This window comes from Sinocyclocheilus grahami, unplaced genomic scaffold (genome assembly GCF_001515645.1).
Source record: "Sinocyclocheilus grahami isolate Dianchi unplaced genomic scaffold, SAMN03320097.WGS_v1.1 scaffold616.1, whole genome shotgun sequence".
Classification (NCBI taxonomy): Eukaryota; Metazoa; Chordata; class Actinopteri; order Cypriniformes; family Cyprinidae; genus Sinocyclocheilus; species Sinocyclocheilus grahami.
This window is the reverse complement of record NW_015505795.1, coordinates 636,697-646,753: the sequence shown is the minus strand read 5'-3', so window position 1 is coordinate 646,753 and position 10,057 is coordinate 636,697. Positions and strand designations below refer to the sequence as shown.

General features: G+C 35.8%; 2 protein-coding genes across 5 annotated transcripts in view; one reads left to right on the top strand and one right to left on the bottom strand.

The window, feature by feature from the left end:
- Positions 1-1,235, bottom strand: part of LOC107557734 (translin-associated protein X-like) — a 22,808-nt gene extending 21,573 nt beyond the window's left edge. The window contains exons 1-3 of the mRNA XM_016241260.1: positions 910-1,235; positions 693-785; positions 502-616 (exon numbers count right to left, since the gene is read on the bottom strand). Coding sequence (XP_016096746.1) covers positions 502-616; positions 693-785; positions 910-925 — 224 coding nt within the window. The 5' untranslated portion in view covers positions 926-1,235. The remainder of the gene's footprint in view (positions 1-501; positions 617-692; positions 786-909) is intronic.
- Positions 1,236-5,232: 3,997 nt separating this feature from the next.
- The window catches only part of egln1a (egl-9 family hypoxia-inducible factor 1a), a 24,894-nt gene continuing 20,069 nt past the window's right edge, over positions 5,233-10,057 (top strand). For all 4 annotated transcript variants that reach the window (XM_016241258.1, XM_016241256.1, XM_016241255.1 and 1 more), the window contains exon 1: positions 5,233-6,065. In XM_016241258.1, the coding sequence (XP_016096744.1) occupies positions 5,445-6,065 (621 nt within the window). In that variant the 5' untranslated portion in view covers positions 5,233-5,444. The remainder of the gene's footprint in view (positions 6,066-10,057) is intronic.

Below are 10,057 nucleotides of genomic sequence, written 5' to 3'. Positions count from 1 at the left end.
CAGTCTATGATTATCATATTACAAGTTATATACGATGAAGAACGGTCAGCGCGCCGTGGAGAGCCTTGGAGAGCGTCTGGGGAGACTTTAGCAGCGATTCTCTGTGAGTTTGAGAGTGTTAGCTATACTAGCACGCTGATACACTGTTTGCTGACAGAAAAGTACAGTACATTATGCATTTCAGCAATATACAGTAAATATACAGTAAATATAGATGGATTATTACAGTGCGGTGTAGATGAGCTAACATATGTTTGTTTGACGCTGTGAATGTTGCATGTAGCTCGTGGCTAGCGGATTAGCCCAGCTCTGGACCACGGAGGCAAGCACAGCTGGATGCAGAGAAGAAACCGATGCGGTGCTCAACTGATGCTGAGGTCAGAGATGCTGTGCTCACTATCCCAATACAGAATGCATATAAATGGAATGATATAAAGCTGGAGGTTATGGTAAATAAAGTGCAAAAAAAAAAAAAACTAATACATAAATCCTGAATCTCACCTGGTGACTCTGTGCAGGAGGAATATGGTGCGTTTGCTCTCAATGGTGACATCTCGACTGATCTTCACCAGACGCTCGTGTTTATCATGCTTGGTGTCCAGCTCTTGCTGGAATACTGTAGAAGCATGAAAACACAGCAGTATATGTATAAGACTCATTCATCTGGAGCACAACACATGAGTGTGACTCACCTTTGAAAGCAGCGATGACAGATGAATCCGGATTCACACAGTCCTCTGGTTTATATCCAGCTTCTGTCTTTCGTTTTCTGGCACATCCATCGTCTGCGAGCAACATTAAATACATACACATTTACATAAACAAAAGCATAACTCCCCATCATCGTAATCAGCATTAACGTCAAATGAGTTTAAACTGCGATGAAAGATGCTGCCTGTCAGGCTTTACCTTCTCGTTTACTCATTTCTGTAATAAAGTCTGTTCCACTGGACAGTAAACTGCTTTAGTTTACCAGCTGGTTGTGGTTTTAGTGAGTTTAAATCCAGCTGAACGCCTTCATCAAGGCTTTTCACGCGTGTCTGTATGATGCCGTACTTCCTCAAATATGAAACCTAGAAATAATGTATTTTATAAACGTGTTCTCAATATCGTGTTTTCTTTGTAAAAAACGGCGGTTTGCGTGCAATTCGGTTTATTTTGAACTCTGGCACGCGAACGGACTTCTATTGTTTACGCGGGACCTGCGCGGTTTAATTGCGTGCCACCGCACGGCATTCTGGGTAACGTAGTCTTACGACGATATTTTGGTCCAGTAAGGAAAAATCTCTTTTTTTTTTTATTTCGCCAAAGAGAAAGGGGCGAGTCAGATCAATATTTACATTTTCCTCCTTTCCCGAAGGCTAAAGAGGTTTAGTTTTAATTATTAAAAGACATTCATCCGTGTAATGAGTTCCTCAGACACATACTTAACCGAAGCTGAACATTTAGCCTATTGGAAGTTGGAACATTTATTTTATTCATGCAAATTTTCAAAAATATATAAAAATATATATATATGTTTGTCCCCCCCCCAATCTGAATTTGGATATTGAGTTTTTGCTTAATATGTTTGGCCATATATTTTATACACAAGTTCTGATGTTTTTAAGATTTCTCCTCCTTATTTAAATCTTTAAATCTCACGGATAACAAAAAAGTTCTTAAGTTGTGTTAACTTTTAGAGGTATATTTTGTTATTTAAACCTCTTTTCTTTTGTCTTTTTATTGTTAATTTTTTTAAATAATTTTTTATGTTTTTGCTGTGACTTAAATATGTTTGGAATTGCATTAAGTTTTGTATCTACTGAGGCATGTAAAAAAAAGTCCAGTAGTAAAAGTGGTGATCTTAAAATGATTTATATCAGCCTTTGCTGAAGAGTTCACAGAAATGCTATCAATGATTTCCTCAGAGTTTGACTGTTTTGCTATTGCAGGGGATTTTAATATTCACATAGATAATGCAGAAAACAAAACTACAAAAGAAATTATAACCGTTTTAAACACTTTTGACCTGATTCAGCATGTGCATGAACCCACACACAATCGGGGACATACTCTAGATTTACTCATCAGTAGAGGTCTAAACATTTCATCCAATGTTATTAAGGACGTAGGTAGCACTATCTGATCACTTCTGTATTTTCTTTGATATATTGATCTCTGCTACCAGAACCAGAAAATCTGAGCATATCACACCAGTCCTCAGGTCCTTACACTGGCTTCCAGTTATATTTAGGATTGATTTTAAAGTACTTTTACTCGTTTATAAATCACTCAATGGCCTAGGACCTAAATACATAGCAGATATGTTCACTGAATATAAACCTAACAGACCACTCAGATCATTAGGATCGAGTCAGTTAGAAATACCAAGGGTTCACACAAAACAAGGGGAGTCCGCTTTTAGTTATTATGCCGCCCGCAGTTGGAATCAGCTTCCAGAAGAGATCAGATGTGCTAAAACATTAGTCACATTTAAATGCAGACTCAAAACTCATCTGTTTATCTCTGCATTTATTGAATGAGCACTGTGCGATGTCCGAACTGATTGCACTATATTTTACAGTATGTATAATCATTTTCTATTCTTAACTGTTTTAAATTCATTTTAATCTTAAATCAATTTTTAAATAATTTTCAAAGTTTTAAAAAAACCTTGTTTTATTGTTATTATTTTCTTTTCTTTTATGTAAAGCACTTTGAATTACCAAATGTGCTATATAAATAAACTTGCCTTGACTTATATATATGTGTGTGTGTGTGTGTGTGTGTGTTTGACACACATTCACGGAAGTATTGTGAATGAAAGCTATAGTTGAGAGGTGCTTTCTTTTGATTGCACATACAGTAGATTACTGTTCCTCACTGCCAGCCTGAAGGATTCATGCCAACTGTGTACGTGCTGCCCAGTGCCTCCTCACTGTCTGAATGAGTGCCAGCATGTTCCTACAGGGGGCAGTGGACGACTAAATACACATTCATAATCATCAAGTGACATTTCTGCTCAGTTTATTGCAATCCCATACTATTTTTGCTTGCTTGACAACTTGCAAGAATAGTGTGACTTGCCCATTTAGACCAGGAGTTTTCAGTCTTTTGGATGCTACGGACCCCCAATCCTCCTCGCACATGAGACCCCCATTCTAAAATTAAAAAATACGCTAAATATTTTCATGTACTAAGACCAAATTTATATTATAAATGTGCAAACATTTACTTTCTGTTATATGTTACTTTTTCCCTATTTACATTTCTTAAACAACATTTTATTCATATTTTAATAGCATTTAGTTTAAATTGTTTTTACATTTTTATCTTTCTTTTTTCTACATTTTTATATTTTTTACATCAGTTTGAAAATCTTTATTTAGACTAGAACTGAGAATATATAGTAGCTATTTATCAGATGTTATAGTGAGTTTATTAGTCCGTCTTCTTGCCCTGTGTATGCTGCTATACCATTTACATGAATGACATTACAAAACAATGCATTACATTAAATTTCATTTACATTTAGTCATTTAGCAGACGCTTTTATCCAAAGCGACTTACAAATGAGGACAATAGAAGCAATCAAAACCAACAAAAGAGCAATGATATGCAAGTGCTGTATCAGTTAGCATACACAATGTTTTTAATACAATGAATAAAAATAAAACAAATAGATATAACAGGAAAAAAAGAATAGAGAACGCTTGTGTTAGAGGGTCTTTTTAAAATAAAATAAAAAAATTCAAAAGAATTGAAAAATGGAGAATACCAGAATTAGAGCGTGATTTTTTTTTTAAATAATAGGCTAAATAAATAAAAAAACAAGTTAGAATAAAAATAGAATAGAGTGCAAGTGTTTTAGAGGGTCAAGTGTTGTTGATGTTTTTTTTGTTTTGGTTTGTTTGTTTTTTTATTTCTTCCATTTTTTTTAATAATAAAACGAAAACAAACAGATAAAAAAAGAATTAGAAAAGAGAGTGCTAGAGTCTTTAATGTTAATGTTGATTAAAAGCCTTTTGTTCTTCAATAACTGTGAAATAAACCAGTGTAATAATCAACTTAACAAAGACCAACAGGATTATCAGCATGATTAATTTCTAAATAGAAAATAAAAAAAACTGAAGAAAATCAATCTAGTTTTGGTTACATAGACTAAGTTAATTTAGCAGGTTGCTTTCAATTCAATTGAATGCAAAAACAATAAAAGTAATTGGATCTAAAGTGATTGTCACAAATAGAACCAAATCCGATTAATTTGAACAAATCAGTTCGAACGGACCCCCGTCGACCCAAACTAAAACCTGCACCCTAGTAGCCTACTTCAAATCCTTACTAATTAGGCCACCTACTCCTAACAAAAGCATTAACATTTTAAGCTCCTTCTGAATGCAACAGATGTTACGCGACATGTTAAACTCAATTTCACTCTCAGCCCGCCTTCAGAGAGTGTGTGTGTGTGTGTGAGTGAGTGAGAGAGAGAGTGTGTGTGAGAGAGAGAGAGAGAGAGAGAGAGAGAGAGAGAGAGAGAGAGAGAGAGAGAGAGAGAGAGAGAGAGAGAGAGAGAGAGAGAGAGAGAGAGAGAGAGAGAGAGAGAGAGAGAGAGAGAGAGAGAGAGAGAGAGAGAGAGAGAGAGAGAGAGAGAGAGAGAGAGAGAGAGAGAGAGAGAGAGAGAGAGAGAGAGAGAGAGAGAGAGAGAGAGAGAGAGAGAGAGAGAGAGAGAGAGAGAGAGAGAGAGAGAGAGAGAGAGAGAGAGAGAGAGAGAGAGAGAGAGAGAGAGAGAGAGAGAGAGAGAGAGAGAGAGAGAGAGAGAGAGAGAGAGAGAGAGAGAGAGAGAGAGAGAGAGAGAGAGAGAGAGAGAGAGAGAGAGAGAGAGAGAGAGAGAGAGAGAGAGAGAGAGAGAGAGAGAGAGAGAGAGAGAGAGAGAGAGAGAGAGAGAGAGAGAGAGAGAGAGAGAGAGAGAGAGAGAGAGAGAGAGAGAGAGAGAGAGAGAGAGAGAGAGAGAGAGAGAGAGAGAGAGAGAGAGAGAGTGTGTGTGTGTGTGAGAGAGAGTGTTTGTGTGTGTGTGTGAGAGTGAGCGAGAGTGTTTGTGTGTGTGTGTGAGCGGGTGTGAGTGTGTGTGTGTGTGCGTGAGAGTGTGTGTGTGTGTGTGTGTGTGTGTGTGTGTGTGAATGAAACGAGGCGGGGCCTATTTAGAAGTTCTGACCCCCTTGGCCACGCCCACGCGAATGACGTCAGAGGCTCGGTTTGTACTGGCTACGTGCGGAACTCGAACCCACGCAAGAACGCGAGCTCGAGCCAGGATGGAGCCGTTTGTTTAACGGAGAAAGCGTGAATATTGTTGCACGATGAAACGGACGCCGTTGTTCGTGTTCAGTTGTCGAGGCTGATCAACGTGAAAGTTATCGCGCGGGGAAGGACTGGATTTAAAGGGCCAGCAGCACGCAATCGCGAACATGGACCGATGCGCTACGGTTCTGGACCCGGATCGTGATAAACAGTATTGCGAGCTGTGTGGAAAGATGGAAAACCTTTTAAAGTGCGGTCGGTGCCGGATTTCCTTCTACTGCAGCAAGGAGCATCAGAAGCAGCACTGGAAAAAACACAAACTCACCTGCAGAGAGGCTGACAAGAGCAAGACTGTGCCACAAACTCCTCATCAGCTGGAGAAAACAACTGATCCAGACAGAAAAGATCTGATCAACAGAACCGAAAGCTTAGAAACGGACCGCAGCACCAAACCCAAACCCCAAACCCAGAAACTGGCCACTGAGTATATAGTCCCATGCATGAACAAACATGGCATTTGTGTAGTGGACAGCTTTCTGGGTGAAGACATCGGGCTGTCCATACTGGAGGATGTGAGAGCTCTCCAGCAGACTGGTAAATTCACTGATGGACAGCTGGTGAGCCAGAAAAGTGACTCTACTAAGGACATAAGGGGGGATCAAATCACTTGGATCGAGGGGAAGGAGCCTGGATGCGACAAGATCTGCTTCTTGATGAGTCGCATGGATGACCTGGTCAGGAATTGCAATGGAAAACTGGGAAACTACTCAATAAATGGAAGGACTAAAGTAAGTATGCGTCAGTCATAGCGTGGATGATGTATTAAACACCGGCTCATCAGGGTTGCATCATTGTTTTGAAGAACTGTGTGAGTTACTGTCTACAGTGCCAGTGCAATCTGCTGATTTAAAGGGACAGTACACCAAAAAAAAAAAAAAAGCAGCAAATTCTGTCATCATTTGTGACCCTAAGTGTCAGTTTTTTTTTCAAAATTGAGAGTTATACATAATCCGAAAGCTGAATAAATAAGCTTTCCATGGATGTATGGTTTGTTAGGATCGGACAATATTTGGCCGAGATACAACTATTTGAAAATCTGGAATCTGAGGGTGCAAAAAAAATAAGTCTAAATATTGAGAAAATCATCTTTAAAGTTGTCCAAATGAAGTTCTTAGCAATGCATATTACTAATCAAAAATTAAGTTTCGATATATTTACGGTAGGAAATTTACAAAATATCTTTATGGAACATGATCTCTACTTAATATCCTAATGATTTTTGGCATAAAAGAAAAATGAATAATTTTGACCCATACAATGTATTGTTGGCTACGGCTACAAATATACCCCAGCGACTTAACACTGCTTTTGTGCTGCAGGGTCACATTTACACACCCGTATGTCGTTCCAAAGCTGTATGCATTTCTTTCTCTGCTAAACACAAAAGAAGATATTTTAAATAATCAAAGAGTTCCCATTGACTTCCATTGTATTTTTTTTTGTCCATACAGTGAAAGTCAATGGGATCCGAAACTTAGTTACCAGCATTCTTCAAAATATCTTCTTTCGTCTTTCAAAGAAGACAAACTGTGATGTTAACTGCACATTTTACTCCCATTTTGCTGAAACTAATGCAGTTCAATATTATTTTAAAGTTTTTTTTTTTAAATGAGTATTGGTCAAAAGATGGTCTTTATTATATGTTATTATGAGTTTTACCATTTAGAGTAATAGTAAAATCACCAAACTACAATACAACACAAATGGAAAAATGGTGATTATGTAGAGACAAAAAATGAAAAACTTTTCGATTCCTGCTCTGCACGCTGTTAACGTTCTCACAACCAACTTCATGAGGTGCATCCTGGGAACTGAAGGAGTTGACATGCATGCTTTTCCTTCCCTGTCTGCTGGCTTTCATTACAGTATTGCTTGCTTGCTTAAAAAGAAGTCAGAATTTCAGTGTTATTACATTAATATAATAACCAAAGGGATGGATGCATTTTTGAACACACACTACATATATTTTCAATTATTTAATACATTATTCTATTAGATTTTCTCACTTTAGTGTTGTTTCAAACCCATATGACTTACTTTCTTCCATATAACACAAGAAACATTGCATGTTTTCCATGCAATGAATGCATATTGGCTGTTAAGCTCCAAAAAGAACAAAACAAACAAAAAAAATTCGTCACAACTCATCTTGATTGGTTGATTAACAAAGTCTGAATTTCAGTGTTATCAGACTGATGCTGACCATTGTGGCTTGGCTGATATAGGCTATTAGTTACTATTTATTATAGATATTTTGTGACTTGCATAGTTCATTCTGGATATAATTATTGTGAAAGCAACATGTGAGCTACTGGGAAACTATTTTGGTGTCATTTCCAGAGTGGCTGCATTCTTTCCAATTTTTTTTGTCTGGCAAATTGTGATTTATTCCTTTATTTTTGGGTTAGGTAGGAAAGTAATAGTTTCTGCAAAGAAAATTACAGTGAGTATTTATATTTCGATTCTGTTAGAAGCTTTGAGCAACAGTTTCATTTTTTTCTTTGCAAAAACGGCCTGCAGCTGCACGCATTAATCTCAAACAGCACAAACACTGCAACGCCAAGGTCATGGGTTTGATTCCCAGGGAATGAACTGATAAAGTGTGTATCTTGAATGCAATGCAAGTCTGTGTTAATGTCAATTATATTTGGGTTGTTATTCCCTTGATTTGATGATATAAACCCAGATCTGTGAACAAAAACATTGCGTTTTCCTTGAAGTTTACTCTAACCATATATTTGCCATGACAGCCAGTGCAATTACCAAAATAATAAAAAGATTATTACTCAGGCAGCTTTGCACAGTGGAAGTCTTTTTCTGTGCTCTTAACAATTGTATTCACTAGCACTCAAAAGTCTAAACACACTTGACAGAATTGGTTTTTCATGGTCATAAAAACTTTCTAATGCAAACGATTATGCCTAAATGATGGAAATATATTTTGTAGGCACCTATTTCTTTAGAAAAGAATGTATTTAATGCGGAAGTTGGAGCAGATGAAGAGTGTAGTTTAAGTTGAAGTGCTAAAATAATTAAAGCTAAAACGGTACAAAAATTGTTACTTGTGAAACAAATATTGCTGTCAAACGATCAATCGCATTCAAAATAAACGTTTTTGTTTACATAATATATGTGTGTATACTGTGTATATTTATTATGTATATATAAATACACACACATACAGTATATATTTAGAAAATATTTCCATGTATATATTTATATTCATATAATTGATATTATATATAAATATTTTAAAATGTATAAACTCAACATATTTTTCTTAAATATATACATGCATGTGTGTATTTATATATACAGTACATCATAAATATACACATCACACACACATATATTATGTAAACAAAAACTTATTTTGGATGCGATTAATCGTTTGACAACATTAGAAAAAAATTAAATAAAATTAATTTAAAATAAAATGTTAAACTTATTTTATTTCAGTTATTTGCCAAAGCAAAGTCTCTCATTTTTGTTTTAAGTTGAAATGATAAAATAACAAATTAAATAAACCAAAAACTATATAAAAATTACTTGAAATAAAATAAATTTCACCTAAAAATAAAATTAAAAAATGAAACTTGTTTTACTTAGTTGTCAAGGCAACATTTCTCATTTTTGTAGTTTTTGTAAGTTGAAGTGCTAAAACAACTAAACCTAAAGCTTATTTAAAAAAATAGGCCTACACTCTTAAAAATAAAGGTGCTTCACGATGCCATAGAAGAACCTTTTTGTCTAAATGGTTCCATAAAGAACCTTTAACATCTGAAGAACCTTTCTGTTTCACAAAAGCTTCTTTGTGGCGAAAGAAGGTTCTTCAGATTACAAAAAGGTAAGAAAGAGATGGTTCTTTAAAGAACCTTTGACTGAATGCTTCTTTGTGGATAATTACATTCAGTGAATATAGTTTTAATACACATGCTATTGATATTTCTAAAAAATGAACAGTAAACATCAGTTTACAAATGGTGAATTAATAAAAATATTTTTTATTAAACAGCTTTTTTTGTATAGGGTCCTTTTTTAAACAATAGTAGGGCCCTATAAAATGTTCTTAATTTTTCTGGTAATCAGATGAAGGCATAAAACATTCATTTAATTTATCCTAATCAAATTAAACCCTTTTATGTTTTGGCAAACAAAGTGCTGCACAACAGAGGTTTACTGTTAAAATTAAAAATAAAAAACAGAAATTATTCCTTTAAAAATAAAGATTTATTAATATTTATTAGCAGTAGTAGCATTGAGTCTTCAGACTGTTAAATAGTGATATATTCTGACAGTAGAACTTTAAACTAAACTTTTATTTTGACAGGTTGCGGTGAAGAACTTGCAGCTGCTGTTTATGTGATATATTTGATATATTCTGACAGTAGAACGTTAAACTAAACTTTTATTTTGATGGGTTGCCGTGAAGAACTTGCAGCTGCTGTTTATGTGATATATTACAGTAGTTTTCTCAAATTAAACGGTAAAATGCTAATGAAGTGACTCTCAGAGCAGCTGGAGATGACATTAGTGTTCATATCATCATATAGTGAGACGGCAGAAGCTGAAAACACCGCGAGCGTCATCCGCGCTTTAGCATGTGTGTAGTAAACAAAACAGTGCGCCATCCGCCATTCATTCACAGTGGAAATCATGGCACCTTATGCGTGATATCAGATGCTTCCGCAGGTTTATAGTATTACTGTAGCATTTCACC